Source organism: Antechinus flavipes, chromosome 6 (genome assembly GCF_016432865.1).
Source record: "Antechinus flavipes isolate AdamAnt ecotype Samford, QLD, Australia chromosome 6, AdamAnt_v2, whole genome shotgun sequence".
NCBI lineage: Eukaryota > Metazoa > Chordata > Mammalia > Dasyuromorphia > Dasyuridae > Antechinus > Antechinus flavipes.
In genome coordinates this window covers 226968979-226994023 of record NC_067403.1, presented here as the reverse complement: position 1 = coordinate 226994023, position 25045 = coordinate 226968979, and the positions used below count along the sequence as shown (strand labels likewise).

Here is a 25045-nt window from a genome sequence, read left to right as displayed (position 1 = left end):
CATTAACTTTTTGAGAGCAAGGGTATTATTTAAAGAGGGATATCAACATAAATCTAGATGGGAAAGAAGGGCCAATTTCCTTGAGAAGGCAAGAATAAAGAGAAGGGCACGAGATCAGCAACAAAGATCAAGGATCTGGGCCCAATTAAGAATCACATGGGAAGACATAGAGTTACAGTAACTGAGGGGAACAAGACAAGGAGGGCACCAAGGAAAGATTTAAGGAGGTACACTTAGGTAAAACTGGATTGGGAGGGGAGAGGAGCGAAATAGGATTAAGTTAGGTGGCTCAAAAATATCACCTGGGTTAAAGGATCTTATTTGGTATTCTAGAGAGTAAGTTGTGGGAAAAGTGGTAAGTGACTGAAAGTATATAACTTGAAGCAGTGTTCTTGCTCTTGTGACCTTTCCTGTTTAAGGAAGTTAGATGGGATTAGAATCAGATATTGATTTGTCCAGATAAGATTTCTGATTAAAGAAATACACAAAAAGGCCCCAGGATATCAAGTGACTTGGCAGAAATAGGGGCATGGGTTGTGGCTAATTCATTTAACTATGGAGATGTGCTCTTAACTCTTCTGTGAAACACTTTGGAGGAAACAGTAAAGTTCATGGTTGAGAGAATTCACCAGTAGAGTATCTTGTCTCTACAGCAAAAAAGAGCTATGCTAGAAATCCTTACAGCTCTGGTTGTTCAGGTTTAAAACAAACAATTTTCTAAATGTAGACTAAATGACTGTAGTTCTGAGGGGAGAGGGGACAGGACAGATAACCTTACATAACTCCCATGTATTAAAAAAATCACAATATTAAAATGTGACCTGATGTAGCATCCTGGAAATTTGCCAAATCCCACCTTCTTAGCTGCTTTCCTATTCCTTCAACAATGGCGTTCATTCTGCAAGAGGAAATCTGAAGGAAAAGGCAGTTTTCTTGTTGTTCCCGACTTCCGCTAGCATTTAACCTTTAAATTTTCCCTGGACAATGTATCAGAAAAAAGACATTTCTAGTGGGAAGGAAAGGGAGTGGAAGACAAAAAAGATTTTTATCTTCACTATTTTATTTAATTTAAATCTCCTCTCCCTTTTTAATGTCCAATTGTCTTTTTTAGAGCTCCTCTGAAGAACTATTAGCTATTTCTTAAAATGCTCTGAGATTTCTAAATCAGGCATGGTTCTAAGACCACATATCTAGGTAGCAGATTTGTGTGCTGCAGCCTCCTTCCACCAGGTGCTCTTTATTTATAACTGTACATGACTGTACAGTCATGATGAATGATGCACACAACAGACTAATGATGGTTGGTGTGTTCTTTTCTAGGACAAACCACAACTTCTAAAGGCCAGTTTACTGCCCAGACCTGTGCAGACAGCCCAGAATAAAGATAAGGCTGATTCCATCGAGTGTTCTCTTGGTGAAGAAGAGGATGACTGGCAATCCCAAGCCATTTTGATGAAAAACCAAATTAGTGAAATAGAAAAGTTTCTAAATTTGGAGAAGTCTAAAGAAACCAGAAAAAGAAAATCTGAAAAGTTATTAGAATAAGTAATTGAAAAAAGCTGAATACTGGAATGGATGCTTTTCATAATGCAACCAGTTAACTAGAATGCTGTATTTTGAACCAAATAGGATATGATATAATTAATGTAAAAACATCCTCACTTTACAACTTTGGTTGATACAACGAAGCCACTTTATTCCTTCCACTCAAGGATCCAGTTCTGTACATGCTTTCTTAATGAGCAGCCATCCTGTTTGGCAACCTTCCCTTCAAAGATTAAATTCTGTTTGTTTAGAAATCTTGACTCCTTTCTTCTTCCCTCCATGAATCCTTCCCCCTTTCAGTCTTGATGCTCCCTCACCTCAAAAGAGTTTCATCCAAACATCCCCCTTCAAGAACAAAACTTACAGCACAGAGATCAACAAAATGTTTTCCTTTCCGTAATTTATTATTTTTGTTCCTGAAATTTCTGGTATAGTATTTTTTTAACTTGAAATTTGAGACAATAAACTTCAAGACAGTATCAAAATTTGTTTTAGAATGTTTTACTATGATTTAGAATTGTCTAAAGAGAACAAAATCATGCATCAAAATTTAGGTATCAGAAAGGCTGAGAAGGCTGTTTTTCACTTGGTTCAAGTTTTGTTTCCAGGCGTTTAGTGTGTCATACAGTTGTTGCCACTGCTGTTTTCCAAATGTCCGATGTGTGCTATGACTACAAATTGAAGAATTGAAAGAAAGCATTAGCACAATAGTGTTTCACTCTACAATAGTTTGAATGTTCTACTCTTATTAAAGGCAAAGCTGAATATAAGAAAAAACAAATTTATAACCTCGAATTCGAGTACTGTGAGATTATAAGTATGTGAATATATATGCATACACATATATACATGTATATATTTAAAGTCTTCACCATACTGATTCCAGACCTTCTCCTGCTCTGCAGAACTATATAAAGCAGACACAAAAGTCATTAGTATTCTTGCCAATGCTGGGTCATTAAATGAAATGTGCTGGAAAATAGGACTCTTTCATTAAATAAGCTAATCACATTCAGTCTGAACTTTAATAAAAATTATGATAAATAGCAACTATTTAACCACAGGCAAGTGATAGGAACAATGCCATGCTTCTAGTTAAAATAGTAAACAGATATATAGAAGTTAAATAATTAAAACATATTAACTTGTTCTACAAAAAAATCGCAAAGAATTCCATATCTTACCTGACAACTACTTTTTTCTGTGTTTGGTCAATTTTGCAGTAGACCATCTTAGTTCTTACAGCTGAAAAGGAAAAAAAAAAATTTATAAAACAGAAGGGATACATACTTGAATAAGCACTCTATCAGAAATCTTTGTTAAATCAGAATAGAGAACATTCAAGTGTGTTTCTAATATTTTTAACAAACTAGATATTCCAAGCTAATGACAATCAAAGTAACATGAGGCATTTGAGAATGAAGGTCATGCATGCATCTCATAGCTGATGTGCCAATCTATTAATCCAATATCCTATATAATTTTTATAAACTGGATTCAAACATCCTATTTTAATGGCAATAAGAAAAAAAACCGATGAAACATTTTCTATAAATTATTAGCCTCAGGTTACTGAGAGTCATTAAGACGATTACATGTTTATAAGCTTTTGCTTTATAAATCAATTTTTATTTGCTGAATTTGTCATTAGAAATTCATACATAGGGATATGTGTAAAAACAGAAAACCATTCATAGCTGAACATTAACAGTTTTAATGCAGCTGAATTGCTTAATATGCTACTTTTTTTTTTTTTTGGGGGGGGGGGGAGACAAGGAATATAACCTATGTTATGTACAGGCTAATTGTACATCCACCAGATTTTTACTGTTTTAGAGCAGTATGACAATGTATGGTAAATCTGAATCTACCCAAAACAATGACGTCATACCAAAGGTCATTAACAGAGCTAAACACAGACCTCTACAAAATAGGAATCTTGCTTTGGAGATTTCCCAAGTACATTGGAGGAATCAAATCTCACGTTTAGGTATTCCAAATAGAGAAGACAATTAACTCTTGGAAAAAGACCTAATGGCCCTTACCATCAATAACAAATGCTTCCACATCATCAGCTCCAATCTGAAGTTCTTGCTGCATTGTATCAAAAGAGATTTCTTTATTCTCTACTGCCATTCCCATAAAAGTAAGGAGTCTCATTTTTGCCATATTCTGTTCGTGCAACAAGCCTGAAAGATAAAGAGTATCGAAGAACAATAATGAATATAAATTTTTAACTAAAGAAACCAACCTTTATAACTTAGTCTAACCTGATAAAAATCTCGATTAAAAAGAACATTTGTAAAAAGACACTAATTATGCACAAGTAACTTGGAATAAAAAACCCTTCAATGTTTATGAAATGTTTTATGTGTGCAAATCACTTTATTTTTGCTGTAGCTCAAAAGTCTTATGAGGTAATCTGTACTGAATAACTGCATGTTAAGACCAAATTTCATGTAAAATAATGTTTCTAGAGATACCTTTTCTTGCAGTTATGGACAGTAGCAGAGCCAGTCACATAATGGTAAAAGACAGTGAATTATTTTTTTTAAGGTACTTTAGAGAATTAAAACATCATTTTACTGTGGTGCTTACATTTAACAAGTCCACATTCCATTTGATGCCAACTCTCTCCCAATCATTACTTATTTAGCTTTTATGTTAATCCCATTTGTAATGTCAAATTTAAATTTTCCAATTTCATTAAATTTCATAAATTTAATTTTCAAATGTCACAATTTTCCCTACCTACCATATGTAAAGCAAAATACATGCATCACTACCAACCAACTATAGTTGTTAGTTGAGCAAGTTCTATTTCCATGTTTCCTGAGTAGTTGAACATCAAAAGCAACAATTTTTATAGAAAACGAAACACAATAATTAGTGCTACTTTCTTTCCAATTAACTTTACCAAAACCTGAAATATATACAAGCAAACTTGTCCAACCTGTTCACTTAATGGTCAATTAAAAACACTGCATCTTACATTCAAGTACAATACATAGTTTATAAAAAGATTGGTGCTCTAGTCAAATGCTCTCATCTCATAGATGAAAGTGACTTGTTGAAAGTTAAGTCTGGGTCTAACATTTAAATACTGATAGTTATAAATGCCAACAAGTATCTATTGGGTATGAACAATTTCGAAGGGGATAATCTTGTGTAGACTTGGGGCTTCAAAAAGCCAGAGACAAGAGATGACTTCATCAATAGTTTCACCACAAGTAACAAAGTCAAGTTACAAAACAAATAGGAATGAATCAATACATTTAAAGAGAGACAAGTTTCCAAAAATTAATCTAGGATTCTTTTCTCTTTGATCATTTGTTAAGTACAAATAACAGTCCTAATGACTTCAACATTTATGGATTCCAGTTCATACTGTCTTAAAAAAAATTAAAAAGGAATATTTCTTTTAGGCAACTTGTTAATATATAGAAATCGTCATTCTGAAAATATTTAAGTTTGAAATTTATAACATTCCTACATTAATGGAAGATCAAGGAAGCACATTAATACAGGGCATAATCTTGTGTTAATTAGCTACAATTATGTTGCAGGCTCCTTTATCTGGCACAGATTCAACAAAAACATGATCACCATAACTCAAATGAATGAGGTACACCAGCAACTATTGCTAACTGGGCTTAATGGAAATCTACAAGCATCAAAAAATCAATTAGTGCACATTAACCCTAATTAACAAATGCAAATGAGATGCTGATTAACTTTCTGAAGCAAAAAGGTAGCAACTGAATAACATCAGATTAAATGTGGACATGTTAGGGCGATTCAGTTGACACAAGATTATGCTACTGTTGGCCCAAGTTGTCAGCGTTAATGAAACAACAAATTCTAACAGATGCCACCTGTAAGAAGCTACAAAAGCTATTCAATGAGACAGCATCTACACCTATTCAAGTTTTTAGTCATCTTCAAAGAACTAGAGCTACAATCTTTAATGCACATATTTGATGAGTTATTTTTTTAAAAAATTGATGCTATACCTTAATTCACATAGAAAATCTTTTGCAACGAACAATTTACATCTCCTAAACAAGTTCCAATGGTGCACAGTGGTAGAGTTCATTACTTCTTAAGAAAAACCTGTGAAATTTTTATATATTCAGGCAGTTTACCTAAATAGCTTCTCAATTAAGTGGGAATATGACAATGCCAAACTAAAACAATTTATTAGAATACAGATAATACATTTAAAAGTATCAAAGAAATAAAATTTAATGCTGCTTCTTAAAATGTATAATCAGCATAAACTAACAAATCCTATGAGAACGCAAAGTTCTTTTTTTTCCTCTTATAGGAAAACAGCTGGTGATTCTGACAGTTTTCTCTTTTGAGACAAAAGGACTAAACCCTTCAGAGCTATCCTCAAAATTACCAACTGTTAAGCCAACACTATTTGTGTAAAAGGCTGCACACCCTGCCCTCTGCTTTGTTTTGGAAAACGACACACTATTTTCAAAGATGAAGTCACAGTATTCAGTGTCATATTTCAATTTCAAAGTTATTAAAAAAAATCTAATTTTATGGAAACATTTATTCATTACTAATATGTCAAAACCTTAATGCAGTAATAAAAAAATTTGCATCATTGAACAATTTCTGCATTGTCACTGACCCCTGTCCTACAAAGCTGCAATATAGAGAACGCAATTTTAATGCATGCAATAGCTTATGAACCAGTGCTCCTTTGAAACAGTCAATTACACATCAATGGGGGAGTGTCAAAGTGTTAATTACTACTCCTTTTTTCCATAGTGTGTAAATAAAGAGGTTGCTGACATTAACATTCCATCACAGAGCTTCATGCCATGAAACAAATTAACTGGGGCCCAATGTGGTTTTCTGGGTCTAATGCCCCTGGCAAAGCATTACATGTAGAGAAACACATTTGCCTGTAGTTTACCTTACTGTACCTTCAGTACAGTTTTGCTACTTAATCAATAAGCAAGGAAAGTTTAGACACTCTTCCCTCCTTCCCCCCAAAACAAATCCCTTCTCTGATTCCTATGATTCAAATTTATAATATAAACTGGCAAATATGTAAATAGAAGCTAATGGTGTGTGATACAAGAGATTTCAAAAATCTTAACTGTATAAGCCCTTATCTAGACCTAAAACAGGCAGTGAGAGTCCCAACTGGCTTATTCTAAAAATGTGTTATGGATGGGGAAAATTCAGAGTAATCCTAAAGCCTTATATCTGACTTACATGGATTCTGAAGCCAGGTAAAGCAATAAAAATCTGAACCCTAAATTGACAACATCCTCACAAACTAGTTGTTTTAGACAACCAGTCCATGAAACCAATTTAAGTACTAAGTTATTTTAGGACCTTTTTTTAACTTAATGATTCAGACTACATTATTTTTGCACAGAATTTTGAAGAAAATGAGATGGTTTTCTTAAGTCAAAGTGAAGGCAACATTTTCTTCACAATCACAAATCATATGGCTGCTCCAGGCCTCTGGTTTCTCATCTGTAAAATGAGGTGGTATACACTTGTTTATCTCCAAGTCTATTCTAATCTGAAACCTGAGACTCTGGACAAATTTAATTTCTCCAAATAAGAAACAGATTAGATCTGGTTTTATATAAGCTATAATAGTTTGGTCTACTATGTATTTTTTGAAGAACACCAACTAATATGGAGGAATGAAGCTGAGCCTTAGAGAAAAGTCTTGGATGAGAAGATCAATGTCTTACCCAGGAATACAGAGCCAGTTTGGGACAGAAGTAGGTCAATCACGTTTCCTTGTATAAGTTCATTAATCTTGAATCACCAAAATTTCATAAATGCACACAAACTATGTTAGCTTGCACAAGGCAGACACTTTCTAAATGTTTACCAATTGATTAAATGGGCGAGCAAGTTAATTTTCCCTTGTGCTGTGACAATTACATGGATATGAACAAGGGAGATAGAACTGTTCAACAAATTGCCACCTACATGAATTTCCATAATGTTGATAATGGAAACCACTCTTCTCTGTTTTTATAAGGAGTATCTTTATTCCAATATTGAGGAAAAATTGCTTAGACTAATGTCTTTTTCCTACTGTCAAAGCAACTTGTTAATTTAGATGCTTCTAGACCTAAATGCTGCTGCCTAAAGCAGAGGTAGCAAATGCAAACTCCATGGTGAGTCCTGGTCATAATATAATTGAGAAACATCTTACACAATAAAAACACACAAAACCATAGCTACTTTTTTTTTTATACTATGGTTTTCTACATCTCTCCTCACTGGCAAGAATCATTCTAATCAATGCCTTTGGCCTAAAGCACTATGAATGTCAGGGATCTATCCAGAGTCACTCTAATGTGTGGCTGTTCTGTACCTGCTCCCAAAAGCTGACTCATTTATCTACAAAAACCACATGGAATTTCAAGAAAAAGGTGCTAACAATATCATTAAAGTTCAGTACATTAAGTTTTAATGTTCTTGCTTTGAAATTTGCCAGTCATTATGTTAAAAGGTTTTGAATGCATGTCAAACTTAACCCTAAGTAGTTAAAGTTAAAAAAATAAAGTTTAAAAGGGTAAAGTTAAAAAAAAATAATACTGGCAAAATTAATTTTCTCAGAATTTCAGACAGGTAAATTTGTTTTGTTCTAACTAAATATTTAACCTTTCAATCTTAATAAACTCAATATTTTCTCTTAAAAACAAGGAAAACTTTCCTTTGAATTGTTTCTCAGCAGCATATTCAGATGTTTAACTTCTTTTCTTTGTTTGGTCCCTCTCTTTACTACTCCTCCCCACGGACACTTTCTAAAGTCTACACTATCATTTTCAACATAACTTCACAACAAACCCATTACACTGCTATTTCCATATTTATAGAAAGTTAAGAACTGGAAGAATTTATAAATTAGAGACCTGAGGTCTAGAAAAGTTAAGGATTTATGTCAGATCACAGTAACAGAGAGATGGGGCCAAAGCCCAGGTTCCCCGGTTTCTGTGGTGATGCCGTTTCCATTATGTCCACTGACTCATCTCTTCTCAGTTTCCCCCATTGCAAGGGTGCATATACTCCTCCCCCCATTCCCAAAATAAGTGCCCTTCTTCTCCCTCCCCCAGTGAGACCTCAGACAACAAACAGGAGTAAAATGACAGTGTACCCTCCCATCCCATTTCAAATAACAACACCCCCCCAAAACTTACCAAGAGAATCAATGAAGTCTTTATTATTCTGGTAAAACTTAACATAGGATGCCAATTTAGCACTCACGAAAATGGTTAAAAGCTAGATAAATGGAAGAAAACAAACCAAGGATACGGTAAAACATTGTATGGTAAAACAGAAAATAAACCATGACATATTTAAGAAGTTTTCAAACTAATTATCATTACTTCTTGTAACAGAGTAGCATAAGGTTCTTTTAACATATTTCTCTTATTTGCTTTGAAGACTCATTTAATTTGGAGAAAGCAATAATTCATGGTCAAGTCTCAATTATCCATGTTAATGGGGGCAATGGCATAGATAACAGGAAACAAACAGGAAATCTGAAATTCACTCAAACCTCCCCTTGGAAAGTCATTTTAACTTAATGAATTCCAAAAGATTTTTCTCCCCAATTAGGCTTTATATTCATATTATAATGAGGTAAATTTCTTGAATATATTGTCATTATTATTGTTGTTCAGTCTTGTCTTTTAGTAACTCATGGACCATAGCATAACAATACCTTCTGGGGGGTATTCTTGGCAAAGATCCTGGAGTGATTTGCTATTTCCTTTTCCATGGATTAAGGCGAACAGTTAAGTGACCTGTCCAGCATTGTATAAACAGATAACTATTTACAGTTTATAGCTAGTAAGTGCCTGAGGTGGGATTTGAATTTGAGTCTTCCTGACTCCATGCTCAATGTTCCAACCACCAAGCCACTCAGTTGGCCCCAAGAAGCAGTTTGAATAGACACATTTGCTTAATACTAGACTGGACAGCCAGGGAGGTGACTGTGGTAGGGGAGAGGGCAAAAGCCCCATCTAAAGAGACTGTGGTGTGGTTTCTCTCTTATCCATACCTTCTTGTTCACATTTAAAACCAATGATCACAGACAAAGAACAAAATCATATATTGTTTGGTGGTGTAACTTTATGAACAGAACATTTTCGTGTTAAAAAGATGAGCTACTTACATCATGAATAAGCTCCCCTTCTAAAAACTTGACGGGCTTCAAAGTAAGAAGGTGGTCAAAAAGGAAGGCATTTGGATCTTTCAATGCTCTTACAATACACCTAATGTGAAAACAAAACATCTTATTTTTAAAGATAAGAATCTTTTAAGAGTCCACTTGTTATTTTCACAGCTTTTTGCAGAGCATAACCTACTTCATTTATAACATCAAAATGCCGTGGCACAGCAAATGGGCAAAAGCCAAACACATAAAACCACGGAAGATACAAAGCAAAGAGTTCAAATGCAACGGCAATAAACCAAGTTCATAAGGCCCAGATGCCTAATTAAAGAATTCAACTATTTCTCAGCAGAAGCATTACCCAGGTTGGGGCCTCTCCCTTCCCAGTCACATAAATTATGACTTATTTTGAAAACATCAACCACTAATACTTACTGTGAATTTTAGAATGTTGACGGGGCACCAGATTTCCCTGACCTTCACAAAGCGCACTCATTAGGAAGGTCTTAGAAAACTCAGAAAACTTGATGACTACAAACTATTCTGAAGAATTTCTGATTAGCTGGGAGCCTTCTAGGGTCTTCAACTGGGGTAAGAGGAAATCTTAATTCCATACATGCAGCATAGTGTTCAAATTTCATGTGGTTCTTTCATGAAATTTCTGATGTTCTAACACCCCCCTCTAATGTCTGTTTATAGATTTAATTATGCTAGACTCTGTAAGTAACGCAGTCATTTGACTTTTAGCCACAGTCACAAATCTGGCATCAGTGTCACAGTGAGTACAATATCTTAGAAAAAAGTTTAAGGACTCTTCTGAAGCACTCTAACAATTACCTGTGGGCATCAACCCGAGCCTGAGAAGCATTGTCCTCTGTGTAACTTCCTAACAATTCCACCATGACTTTTGAAGCAGTGTCACTAAGGGAAAAATAAGATATTGTTTTAGGAACTTAAAAAAAAAATCACTACAGTTACTATCCAGATATTTCTGTAACTTCATTTTAAATTATCTTCAAAATGATGTGGGTAAGCAATTTTGGTAAATTGAATTTGGGTTTTTATAAAATATGTATCTTCATTCTTCATTTTAAGCACCAGAGAAAGTTTTTCCTAGCTAGAAGAAACAGGTTTTTATTATTTATTAGAGTACTTTCCATACACATATCTGTATTCAATCAGGAAAAAATAAATAGAAGCTGTACCACTTATTTCAAAAACAAAAAATGCTATTCTTAAGGAAAAAAAAAAAAACAAAAACCAACCCAAAGTAAGATTTACCAGAGATCTTTTTCTTTTCAATTTTCAGTCAGAATTTGTACATTGATTTAAAAGAGAACATGTAAATGTAGTAAAAAAAGATGCTAGGTCTCATCCTTTATCTTCAATTTTCCCAGTAATTTTTGTCAAATAGTGAGTCCTTATTTCAGAAGCTGGAGTCTTTGGGTTTATCAAATACTGGATTACTGTAGTCACTGACTACTGTATCTGGTGAACCTAACCTATTTCTCATCCTTCATCTCAAATAAAAATGAAGTCATAAGTTTAATGCCCACTTTACAAAATGAAACATACTAAGTGTAGCTTGCAGGTACACTGGATAAGTGTGCCCAGGTCATTAACCTTTTTGAGACTCACTTTAATCATTTCAAACAGATAAAATAATAATGGCATCTTCTTCAAAGAATTCATTGCTTCAGAATGAATGAGGAAATCTACACTTATCTCTTCCACTTCACAATTTTCCCCATCATAGTTTTGAGATATTACAGGTCAGCATAAGAAAATACATGGAAATTTTGGGGAAGTTTTGTGGAAGCTGCAGATGACATGCAGATGACCCAAAAGTTTAGAAACTCAGAAATCCATAAAATATATGGTTAGTATTATATAGTAATAACCCAAATTTTATAATAAGGTCCTGTAAACACCCCATAAAAGAAAAAAATAAATTGGGATTTCTTCTCTGATATAAAGGGAAGCCAAAAAATTTTACAGGGATTTTCCAGATTGCAGGGGTGTTATGCCTGTAATCTCTGAAATACAGAAGGAATGATTGTCAAGAGACTTACAGACGTGAAAGGAAAAATTAATTTAATAAAAATAAATCTAAAAAAAAAAGTAAAGTTGCCATCACTACCAATATTCTCACTTTATTTTATTCATAACTAGCTGCCTTGTGGCATCAACACCAAAATTTGGCTGGATCACTTAAGCTAACATTAATGATTTTCCTAATGTATCAGTTTTAGTCTATCTTATAAAATGATAAATTTGTGAAACTCAGGTTGACTTCCCAAGGGCATAAGTTCTCAACAAATAAATCTAATTATAAGGAGATGCTCACAAACTTCTGAAATGCTATGACATGAAGAACAATAAAGGTCATTTTGCCATTTAGCAAAAAAATCCACTTTTTAGACTCTGAGGGGAGGAGAGATTAATCTTTAAATATTTCTTTTCTGGTTAGATTTTTAAGTAGCTTAATAATCAGACTGGTTTCGTTATCACTGAAGGGTGTATGGAGAGCTGGAAGGGATCTTCATGATCTGCTCCAAACTATCATTGTACTGATGAACTAAGAGAAACTTATAAAAAGTAATCTGCTCATACCAGTCAGTGATAGAATTGGGATTCTAACTTGCATTTCCTCATTCCGAATCCAGTGTTTTTCCTTTCCTATTTCTTGGCAAATGGGCTGACTCCAGAACTGGGGGCTGTCAATGAATTCACAACCATGGTTTCTTCAAAGTCCAAAAGAGGTCAAGTCCCTTTTTTTCTTTAAAAAACAGTTTGAATTGTAATATACAAGGAGGTTCATTCTCTAACCACTAGCATGACATAATTTGGACAATGAACCCTGGTTGAATTGATAAATAAAGGTAGGAACTCCGGGCCAGCTGCTTTAACAGCAACAATGAAGTCAATATTTAATAATTTTATATCATGACATCTAAGAAATTGAGAATGAAGCTGCAAAGAAACAGTCCTGGACTACAAAGTGACAGCATCTAATCAAGGGGAAGCCCAGTGACAATAAGAGCATTAATAAAGGACAGGGTGTGATGGGGGAAGAGAAGCAGAGACAACATTGCAGAAGATGTCTACTTTCTCATGCTTATCTAAAAAGCTATTTAAGTGCTTGCTGAATACCTTGCTACTTGAAAAAGGATAGATATAGTTTGTTTCTCATGGTAAACTAAATTTTAAAACAATTGTAATCCATAAATGGTTCTAAAATAAAAACCTGGGGGACTTCATAAATTGCCAACAAAATATGGCTCTAACTTTAAAACAAACTTTTTCATTCACAATATATATATTTTTAAATGAGTTTTTTCAAACTCTCTCTACTGACATCTTAAAAATGCTAAGACTGGAATTCTGCTATGGGATTTCCAGCATGTTGGAGATGGTGCCTACTGATCCAGGAGAATGAATCAGGTCATGAGTGCAAGGTCACTGCTTATTTTCTTTTCTGCCAAAGAGGGGAAACCGCTGGGAAAAACTTTCAGATTTTCTAGCTTTCAAGATAAACAAACTTCCAAGAATTTCCTACAGATCTTATGTAATAGGTTGTTGCAGGATTTATATGATTTTAACTCAAGTAATATTTAATAAAGAATCAAAGTAAACCCACCCATAATGAAAGATAGGGGGAGAGAGGCAGAACATTGTTTTTTTTTTTTTTTTTAAATCTTTTAGCCACAAGAACTAGAGTAAAAAGGTATGCTAAAATTATTCTGAAGACCAGTTTTTCAAAATAAATGAAATCACCTAACAAACTGCCATGGATGATAAAAGTTCTGGGCAGTCAGAAGTTGATATGATATTCCAATCCCAGGTTTTTAATTTTGAAAATGAAGAGCTATTCTTCACTAGTGAAAACACTACATATTAATCCCATTAAATTGCACTAAACCTATCATTTCTGTATATGCTATTAAGTCAGTGGTACTTAAGTAAAAACAACAAAAACCCCAACATTTTGGGTGTAAGAAATTTGCTGGGTTCAAAACTACTCTTAGAATTTCCATTTTTTGGGACAGCTTAATAGGCACCCATTTAGCACTGTCTACCACAAAGTTTTGTCTCAAAGATATTGTTTACACAAGAAACTTTGATTGTGTTAACTTTGATTGATAGACCCCCCCTTTGCCATTAAACAACAGAGATAGCACTACCACGCACCAAGACATCAAAGCACCATTAAATAATAAACTTGGCATAAAGCTATGAAGCTTGAGGATTAACATTTGCACCATTTTCTGAACAAAAGCAAGAGTTTTCCTTTTTTTTAAATGTTTAAAGATTGCAAAAAGATTCCGCTATTAACTTTATAGTCATCTTTCTAGATAGAATTGTTTAACTTAGAATTAAACGAAGAAGCTCTTAAGATACCAATCTGAACAGATGCAATGAAAAACCACGTTCAAATTAAGTAGTGTAAAATGTACAGAATGAGATTTATGACAATTTCGTAATTTAAAAAGTGGAGCCAAACTATTCGCCCCGCTTAAATGTTATCCAATATACCTGTCCCTCGCCCGCCTATAATTCCTGAAGCATTTAAAATTACTTCATTATCTCTGGGTACCTTTTCTTACAATCCACAAGTGCTTCATAAAGTAGTCTCAAAAGAGTATGTTTTTTTTCAGTGTTGAGGTTCCAGTCAGAAATCCATTTTCGAACCTAAAGCAATGAGAAAAAATTCAAAGCTGGCCCCACAGTCTAACATAATTCCAATTTAAAAGAAATATCATTTAGAATTTCTGACTTTTTTCTTTTTAGCAGTAAAATTTAAATTCTTTTTTCCCCCTACAAGTAGGAGGAATAACTTACTTGATCCAATTCAGTTGGAATATACTGGATAGCTCCACAAGATGCTGCTACTTTAATAAGACTGCAATATACTGTGTATCTTACAGGGGTATTCTTATCCATTCCATGGAAAAGATTACTCAACCTAGTCAAAAACAAAAGATTAAAACCAACATCTACTACTTAAGATTAACTTGTATTCTTTCCTACATGTACAGTGTTAATCACTTATGTCTAGTAAAGAACAATACCAATATAATTTCCAAAGATGACTCTACAAGTGGTACTATGAAACTATTTCCTCAAATTCCAGCCTCTAAATTTTTGCTTACAATTGCAGTCTCAGGGATGGACGTTCACCTTCCCGAAATTTAACCAGCTTTTCACACAGGCTTTCAATCAAAGCTTCTTGCTTGTCAGGCTCCAGGATCAAGAGGAGTGATACAACGCTGTTCATCACACTTTCGACATCTATACAAACATTAGTGGTGCAATCAATTGGGATATAATAATGCTAATGCTTTTGCTAAAGGAATGTTTATATATGATAAGAGTATTGATAAGAATAAAGACCTTTAAATAGGGTTCCAACCTGTAAAAAGGTCTAATCCGGTTCCTTGTAACTCTGTGCCCAGAGAGTTAAGAGATTCTTTTTCTTCAACATGTTGCATAAAAAATGAAGTCCTTCATCACCTCAAATTATGCTAATTTTTTGAATTTGCAACATTCAAGGAACTAGAGATACATATACACACATAATTTATATATTCACATGTAAATATCTGATGACTTATTATCAGCTATATAACATACACACATTTCACTGGCATGCTGTTCAAGTGTAAACTATCTGTTGCATTTGTATAACTTTTCAGGCTTTAAGACTGTATTCATTTAATTCCAAAGTAGAGAAGATAGTTTAAATATTTCTACAAGTTTATGGTACATATGGAAACGATAAGAAGCCAATAAAAAAACCCATCAAGTTGAAATATAATTGAGAATTGAATTATGAGTGGGCCTTTTCATTCTTGACTGTTATATGTTAAGAAAACCTAGTTAATATAATTAATGTTCAGAGCATTATAACTTATTTCTAAAGAAGTGAAAATAAGTATTTGTTCTTTTAATATATATGTCAGCAAGGAGAAAGGGAAAATATTCTTTAGCTTTCTTTTGTTCAAACTCACTTCAAAATTGTACAATATTAAGGGTACCTCTCCCTCCCCCCACTTTTTTGTTTAGATGCACTTTCATCAGTGTAGATTAACTTTACTAATCCCAATTTGGCAATATTTCTATAATCTAGTCTTTTACTTCAGGCACTGAAAGGGTAAAAATACCTTACTAGTCTGAGGTATGTGTTTAAATTAGATCTTCTTAACCTGGACTAGTCCTCTCTCCATTGTGTATGGCACACTGCCTCTCCTATTGTAAAATATGACAGACTCTCTGAGAATTTACCTAGCCTAATGAAGATGGGTCTTTAATAAAAATAGGCACTCTTCATCTGTTAACTACTGTTAAAATACAATGTTAAAATAATGTCACTTAAGGGACAGGACTTAGTCAAGAACCAAAGCTTCCTTGACAAGGAACGGAATAAAATCTGGGGAGGCTGAAGGATGGCTAAAGGTATTTATACATCTCCTGGCTGGAGATCACACAACCAATAAGTCAAAAGAAAATCAAGGCTGAGCTGGGACAGTTCTCAAGAGGATAGCCTACTGTTACATTCAGTGGGCTCGGATACAATTTGAAGGAATCATTCCTTAATTACAACATAAGTCAAAAGATCGGTACGACAAATTTTAAAATAGCCATCACGGGAAATTTTAAATCATAAATTTCTTATAAACAGAAATAACATGCTCAATGAAATGATACCTGTGAATTTTCTAAAAAAGAACATCAGGGACAAACCTTTATCATCCTCTTTTAGACAAACATCACACGCTTCAATGATCTGAGCTAAATCTACATGAAGTCCACCTTCAGAGTTCTCTTCTGAGATTTCAGCTCCTTTAGATTTCAGGTAAGCTCGAAGTTCTGCAGCCTATCAACCCGAAGAAATTGTATACAGGATTTATATATATATACACACATACACATTATATATCTACATATCCAGATGCCTGCCTATGGACACAGAACTGTACATCCACACATACACATTCACAAACTTATTTAGAAAAAATGGAAGTCTATAGTTATTGATCAAAAATCCCTCCATTTCAGAATTCTGCAGTTCCAAGCGGTTTTCCTTCAGAATGGAAATGCTATCATCACTTCCCTATCCCCCAACTCTAAATAGAAATATAACTATAACCAAATACAAAGATACAAAACTATTTGGAATGCTAAGGAACTTCATGATAGTCCTCAAAGCTTGCAAACTATACCAGATCCTCCTAAAGTACTCTGAATGCTCCACATCTAGATGCTTTAAAGTAAGATTCTTAACCTGGAACCTGCAAACTTAATTTTTTTTTTTTAAAACATGTTTTAACAAGCACTTTTAATTTAACTGGTTTAATTTAACTTATTCTTTTCTTCTATCAACAAACATTTACCAAGCCCCTAGTCTGTACACAGCTATGGAAGAGCAAGAGCTACATTAAGCTCTTTTATGAAAAATAAGTTAATAAACCTTTATTTGTGTGTTGGCTCAACTCATTACTTCCCAAGTGAATAAAGCACTAGGAATAATGAATGACTAGCCTTTGAGGAGAAAAGTAGCTCAAATTCAGAGCTAGAATGATACTTTCTACCAAGAAAACTATTTAGGCCACCTCTTTAATCAAGGCCCCATCTTCCAAATATCCCCTGTCTTACCCCAATCTAGGACTTACTGCTATACCTATTCTTGTTGTAACCCTGCAGTTCTCTATCATATTCCATTGGGGCAGAGTTCTCTCTCTGCCCTCTTAGACAATAATCAGCTAATATACCAAAATTGTTAAACTAATGAGATAATGGGAGAAGGCTCTTAAGTCTATAAATGTAAAATGCCTTACAAAACTTTCTATAGAATTTGCTCTTTATATTTCAGTCCTTCAAGTGCTAGTGCAGATGAAGCACTACTAGTGAGTGCCCTACCTATCAAACTACTTTGTATTTATTCTGGATATATTGATACATGTATTACTTATTTCTCTGAAATGTTCCTTGTTGGTAGGGATTTATTTGTATTCCTGGAACTTAGACCTAGCACAAACTGGGGCTCAATACTTGACACTTAATGACTAAATGAGTAAAAAAATAACACACAACTTAACAAATCTGTTATACTTACCTGTATACATTAAAAATTAGTGCATGAAGTCATTTAGGGGAGCTTATTATTACATATTTAGAATCAATGGAGATAGATATAAAATGTACACATATACATATAATACATACAAGCTTTTCAAAAAGTTACAACCTAAGGATATTTAAAAATATGACATCTTTCTTAAGAGTTTGATGACTTCTGAAATATAGAAAATACAGTGATAAATACAATGTTGTACCTTAAAGGCATTTACAAATGAGCAGGAAAAATTTTCTGTTGCACAGGGAAAAACATTTTGTTTGCTTAAACTATCAAAAAAAATTTTTTAAAGGTTGAAATTGAATTGATGAAATTCTTTCCTCTTGTTTTGGGCAGAAATTTAGCTCTTCAAATTAACAACACTAGACAGCTTGAGTCCTTTCAGCTTCCAAGTTTCTATGATTCTAGAGAACCCTTCTTTCTAATGGACACTTATTTTCTGAACACAACACTTTATTTAGCAGCTTAAAAACAAAAAATTAGTTTTCACTGTTAAACAGGCAAAGTAACATCAACTTATTTTGCCATCATCTTCCTGGATGCTCCCTATGCACCTGACATTTAACAGGACCAAAACTGACCAAACTCTACCATATCTAAACTTCCCTACTTCAAGTGAATCTTAAACTTTCTCTTCACCTCATTTGTAACCTCAGCCCAAGGTCCTTGACTCTTTCCCCAATTTTAAACAACTCAAATTTTGTCTTATTCTATATCTACATTTCTAGTTCTCTCCATCCCAGGCCAGGCCCTTATTTCTCTTAATGAGTTTCCCTTCTTCTAGTCTCTCCTCTTTGACCACAATATCCTCCCTACTGCTTCTGAGGCATAACTACATCACATTCAATATCTCCCCATTGCTTCTAAATATATACTGTTCTGCCTAGCATTTAAGGCCCTCCACAATTTGGGTCCTATTTGCTTTTGTAGTTTGTCATATTTCACACCATTTGGCTTCCCTTTATAAATTCTACATTCTAGCCAAATTGCAAACCAAGTTGTTTGTTGAATGCAGCATACAAATCCCACCTTTGTGTTTCTAGTCGGTGCCTCATTCCTTAAATAAGTCACTTTTTACAGTTATGGACTTCTATGGGAAGACAGCTCAAGATGCAGCCAGACTTCCCTGCCTTTCCTTGATTCCTTCCTCACTGCTAACAGCCATTTCCTTCTAAAATTATCCTGTCCATGTATGTCATATCCCTGGTATTGTGTGGGCTTCTCAAGAGCAGGTACAGTATTTTGTTCTTTTATTTGAGCACCTAGGATAGTGCTGTACACTGTGGCACTTAATATATGTGTGCTGAATTAGGTTTATTGTACTAATAAAACAACACAAATGCTGTACCACACTAACCTTTTTATGAAGTCTTAAAAAATCATTTCTTTACTAAATTTGGCCTATTTTCTTTTAAAATTGGCTTGAAATTCAAAAAGGCTCTCTACTAAGTAAAGACTATTCTATAGGAACTGCATTGCAGATAAAGAGGAAAGGAGCAGGGTGCAAAAGTTGTTTGCTGAAGCTGCTACATTTCTATCACAGGCAAGGAAAATCACCTAACTAGGAATGTCTTTAGCAGAACAGAGCTGAGTACTCGCATCTTCTAGGCTTCATCCCTTTTAGATATTTCCCTAAACACTTCATGTTTTTAAATCCTATGGTGCAAGAATATTTCAACATTTCTCTTCCTTTTTTTTCTTTTACAGAGGAATAACAAAGGAACATCCAGGGATATATAAATATAACCCCAAAATTAAAAATATGAATCTTAGTCTTAAAAAGCAACCACAGGGGCAGCTAGTTGATAGTGGATAGAGTACTAGTCCTGAAGTCAGGAGGAACTGAGTTCAAATCTGGTCTCAAGACACGTCCTGGCTGTGTGACCCTGGGCAAGTCACTTAACCCCAATTGCCTCAGCAAAAACCAAAAACCAACCCCTCTCCCTTCCCTTCCCCCAAAACCAAAACACACCCTATATATTTAAGCCTTTATCTCATGTATTTCCCATTGTCTAGCATAGGCAATACTTGTCAACCAGCATTTACTAAGCACTTACTGTATGCCATTCACCAGGATAAATGCTAGGGAGATAAAGAAAGGCAATTAAACAGTTCCTGTGAGCACTTAAGGAGCTCAGTCCAACAACGAGATGAAGGGGTGGGGGAGGTGTTGCAGACAGGGACACCACATGAAAAACCTAATAGATACAAAGGACATGTAAAAGTCAGGCAATCACAGGAGTGTGGGTTTGCTGCTACCCTTCTCTTTCACTGGATTCTTATGAACCTTTAAGAATTGTTCTAAGCTGCCTACTGTGTGCAACTCTGCCTCACTTAAATCCAATTTATGTGGTCATCACCCTGTGATGTCATTGGCTCTCATTAAAAATGAAGGAAAAACAAATATGGGGTTATGATTCTGGAGGGTCTGGGAGGTGGGGGTGGGATTTGAGGATATTATTATTATGTGGAATAACAGGAATGGGGCATTTAGGAAATGGAACAGATTTATTCCTGAAAGTGTTGGTCTATTTTCCAGCAATCATACCAAGCAATGTTGTCTAATGTTAAAATTTTACTTGTCTCAAGAGATAGAAATAAGAGCAATGGGTAGATATTGTGAAGGGGCAAATTCTGGCTTGATATAGGAAAAACCTTAACAATACAGGAACAGACTGCTTCAGAAGATAGCGAGTTCCCCCAGAGACCTAATTTTAGACTTAATGGCCCAAATTATCATATATCTATACTTTTCTGTTTACTTATTGTTTTCTTCCAAATAGAATACAAATTCATTGAAAACAGGAATTTATTTTTATTTTATTTCTATAAGCCCAGTGTTTTGTCCATCAAGGGCTTTAAATGTTGGGTTAGCCTGGCGCACTCCTAAAGTTTCTTTCTTTGTGATTTTGGGAAGGCAGTAGTGTGACTTATGTGAGATATATACCAAAATACGTTTCAAACAAGTCAAAAGATACATTTTGTCCACATGTTTTTCATAGTTTTCACCTGTCATCTTCAGTGGCCCCAAGTGCTTTTTTTCCCTCTGAGGCAATTGGGGGTTATGTGACTTGCCCAGGGTTACACAGCTAGGAAGTGACTTCAGGACTGGTGCTCCCACCCACTGTGCCACCTAGCTGCCCTGGATGAATCTAATTTAGAGCAGCAAGCAAGAAATCATGAGTTGACTAATCTATTACCTATTTCAAAAATGGGAAAAACACGAGCTGATTTAGAAATTACATCAAAACACTAAAATATGATCACAAGGCCACAAATTCAAAAAAAGGGACCTTAAAGATCATCTACTCCCTCATTTTAAGAGGTGGTACTTTTGTTTGCCAGAGCAAATAATGGATCACTCTGTGACTCAATTCCATTAGTCTTCTCTGACAGTTTATCTCCTCTATCACCCATACTTTCTAAACTTTAATCTCTCTCTACTGGATGCTTTCCTATTGTCTACAAATACACCCAATTTCTTCCTCCTCAAAAAACTTACTGAATCCATCTGTTCCTGCTAGCTATTGTCCAGTATCTCTCCTCCCTTTTACAAACCGGTCTCCTTTCCTTTTACTCTTCAATTTTCTTCTGACTTCATCAACCCAAACTGTACTTTCCTCAAATCACCACTGATCTCTTTAATTGCTGAATTTAATAGTCCTTTCTCAATATTCACCCTTCTTGACTTCCCTGCAGTTTCTCAAAGTGCTCAATCACTGGTTTCCATGATACCACTCTGTCCTGTTGCTCCAGTCATTCAGTTTTCTTTGTTGGATCTCCATTAAAGTGTGGGGGTCCCACAGTGTTCTGTCCTAGTCTCTCCTCTCCATTTTTAACACTTCACTTGGGGATCGTATCAGCATCTCCATACTGATGCCTCTGGGATCGAGTCATCCTGACCTATACGCTGACCTTCTGTTTCAACTCTTTACATGTCTGTGACATCTCAAAATGGATATTCCATAGACTTCTTAAGTTCAACAGTCCTAAACGAAACTCATCTTTCCCCTAAGCCTTCCTCCCTTCCTAACTTTCTTATTACAATCAAGAGTCCTACCAGCCTCCCAGTCCCTCAAACTCAGAACTTGGATGTTCTCCTCCCCTTCTCATCCCTGATAGACCTATTCAATGGCCAGTCTTGCCTGTGCTTCCTTTAGGCACACATCTAAGGCCTGACACTGGGGCAAGTCCTCATCTCATGCCTGACCACTGGCCTGGACAAAGCCCCTCCCTGTGCCAATCCATCTTCTCCTCAGTTGTCAGTGACCTTCTTGAAGTGCAGGTCTGAACACCTTCTGGTTTGCTTGTAAAGGCTTTCCTAACCCAGCCCCTGCCATTTTTACAGTCCTCTTCCCCCACCCCCTGTAAATGTCACCCAGTGACGCTGGCTTTATTACCTCCAAACTCTAGGCTTTTTCAGTGGCTCTTTTAAGTCTTGAACAATCTCTCCTTTCTCAAGTCTATGAAAACCCAAGTATTTAACTGTATCCTAACAATGAGCAATAGGAAATGAGGCTAATTAGTTCCATCCTATCACTCCCACTATATTTACCTTCTCCCCCTTTCCTTTATTTCCAACTCTAACCCATACCTTTTCATTCCCTCCAGCCAATTAGGCATTGCTTAGTCCAGTCACCTCAGAATCACAGAACCCTAGAGTCTGAAGGAAGCACAAATGACACTTCATTTTACTTTGGACACAAATCTTCTGTTTATTCTTAGCTTCCTAAAATACTTCATTATTTAAAATTCTAACTTCTTGTTAAAGACTTTAAAGAATTCAATTTCTTTTTTTTTTTTTAATTTAGTTTTTTAGTTAGTTCACTTTTGGTTTTCAGTTTAGGCAAGAGATTTTTCACAGGCTACCTACAAAGCCAGTAATAACAGTGCAATTATCAAAAAGAATTTCAACAAGATTCAAATAAAACTATTCACAAAGAGTGACATTTTATCTTAAATATACATCTTATCACCTGATAATTAGCTTTTTTTTTTTTTTTTACAAGGACAGGACAATGACAAAACAATTCTTCAAACAAAACTCGATTTCCCACCTCCTTATTGCTGCAAAGGCTGTCTGTCCCACATATCTCTAATGCATTAATTCTTCACACTCAAGTCTCAGAATCTAGTTTTAAAGCTCAGGAATACCTCAGCTTCTACCGTCTCCCCATCTCCCATCACATTTTACTTTTTAAATATTTTGTACAGGCATTAGTACACATGATCTCCCCACACATAACATCTTCCTTTGAGGGTGGGGACAGTTTTATTTTTGTCTTTGTATCCCTACCACCTAACATATAATAAAACCACTGATTAAATCACAGGAAAAACACCAAAGACAGGCATTTCATAAAAATACAAGTTTCACATAGATCAAACAGGTTTCCCTGCTCCCGATGAGTAGCTCATAAATTAACATAACAAAAAGTACGAGATGTGACCACCAAGAAATAGTGCAAGCCAACAAAATGGACCAGTGCAATTCTGAAAGTGTATAGATACATATGTATATAAATCTTAAAACTGCAGCAAAACTTTGGGCACCGTGAACCGGTGGTACAGCAGATAAGGGCTAATTCAGGAGTCAAGTTTTTCCTCTAGCATATACTGTTAATACGATCCTTCACTAACCTCCTGTTGCTGCCTATCTATAGTACTCTAATCATCAGCTGCAGCTAAATTGCTGATCTGCTGAGAGAAAACAGTTTCCATAGCAGGTTTTAGAAAGAAAGCTGCAGGGAACCTTAACAATGACTGTGTCAGGGTGCAGATGAAGCTGAGGCTCGGAGGGGCCCGGCCCCCTCCTCCCGCTGCCAGGGCGACAACTCTTGAACCACAGCTTGGACCAGATCTCTCCCCTACACAAAATCCCAGGAGCTGCCCCTCATTTCCCAGATTGAGTCCTCCATATCTAGGGCTCCCCCTCTGCGGTCTTTTCTGACTCTTCAATAGGGTGACCCGGCCCCTGGCCTCCACCTCTCGTCTGCAGCCCCGGCCCCAGGTCTGAAAGACTCTCCCTCCTCATTAGTGCTCATGGCCTTCTGCCTGTCACCCCATTTATCCCATCTGCAGCTCGTCTGTACACAGTTGTTTCCTTATTGGCCTATGATCTCCCTGAGAGGAGAAAGGCGCATAATAAATGCCGATTGCATGATTAACACATGCAGATAGACTCGTCTACGCATGGAAAACGCTTTTAAAACAGCCCTGGTCCACCCGTTGGAGTCACACCCAGTGCTTTGGGAGCAGATATACACAGAGTGTCCCCATGACTTCCCCACCTCCCCGCCCCCCACGACGCCTCCGGCTCCAGAGCTCCGCAGGGTCACGGCTTCCTGGCTAGGAGGGAAGTCAGACACCATCTCTAGTCCAACTTTCCCATTTTACAGATGAGGAAACAGGAGGCCCAGAGAGGGGGCGTGACTCGCCCACGGTCACACAGCGAGAAGAGGCAGAGGCAGGACGGAGGCCGACTTCTCCGTCGCCAATCCCGCGTGGACTCCACTCTTCTCCGGGGCTCGCCCGGGGGAGAGGCCCCAGCGTCCCGAGCCGCCACGCCGGGCTCCTCGGCGCGCACTGCCGTTCAATGCCCGGGAGCCCGGGCCCTCACCCAGCCCCAGAGCATCCCGCCACCACTTCCCGTCCTCCGACCCCCACCCGCTCCAGGCCTCAAGCTCCGCCAGGGCCCGCCGCGCCGAGCCCAAGCTGGCGACTTTTTGACCCCGCCCCCACCCGCTCCGCGTTTCCCGCGCCCCGCGCATTCCCCAGCGCCGACCTGGTCCTCCTCGGTAATGTCGATAAAGGCCGGGACGCTCATGACGAAGGCTCTGGGCTCCGCCGCGGCCTGCGCTCGCTGTACCACGCCGACCGGAAAAGAGGCCTGCGTCCGGCTCCGCCGGCGCACAAGTCCTTCCGGGTCACCGCAGAGCGGGTCATGGGAGCGGGAGGAGGAGGAGGAGGAGGGGCCGCGGGCCCGGGAGGCGGCCTCTTCCTCGCGCGGGGCTGGCGGCCTGGTCCCACTCTGCCAGGACTGGACCCCTCAAGGTCCAGGGCAGCCGCTGCCCGCCGGGCCCCTCCTCACAGCATCCCCCACAGCTGCCCCGGGGAGGCCGAAGGCTGCCCTCCGTCCCGCCTCTCCCTCCGGAGCCCCGGAAACGGCTTCCGGCGGGGCTCGCCTCGTT

At 36.8% G+C, this 25045-nt stretch overlaps 2 protein-coding genes across 3 annotated transcripts in view; one reads left to right on the top strand and one right to left on the bottom strand.

Annotated features, from left to right (window-relative positions):
• CCDC73 (coiled-coil domain containing 73) overlaps positions 1 to 1799 on the top strand; it is a 108557-nt gene extending 106758 nt beyond the window's left edge. The window contains exon 17 of one of the 2 annotated variants that reach the window (XM_051966962.1): positions 1321 to 1799. In XM_051966962.1, the coding sequence (XP_051822922.1) occupies positions 1321 to 1545 (225 nt within the window). In that variant the 3' untranslated portion in view covers positions 1546 to 1799. The remainder of the gene's footprint in view (positions 1 to 1320) is intronic. The other variant, XM_051966961.1, reaches the window with a different exon arrangement.
• Positions 1800 to 2030: 231 nt separating this feature from the next.
• EIF3M (eukaryotic translation initiation factor 3 subunit M) lies at positions 2031 to 24778 on the bottom strand. Its single transcript, XM_051966963.1, has 11 exons — positions 24640 to 24778; positions 16463 to 16595; positions 14872 to 15010; positions 14561 to 14684; positions 14316 to 14410; positions 10556 to 10639; positions 9719 to 9818; positions 8739 to 8820; positions 3591 to 3734; positions 2730 to 2790; positions 2031 to 2216 (listed from the first exon to the last, which is right to left on the bottom strand). Exons 1-11 carry the CDS (start codon positions 24679 to 24681, stop codon positions 2096 to 2098), a joined length of 1125 nt encoding a protein of 374 aa, XP_051822923.1. The 5' UTR covers positions 24682 to 24778; the 3' UTR covers positions 2031 to 2095.
• Positions 24779 to 25045: the final 267 nt, after the last annotated feature.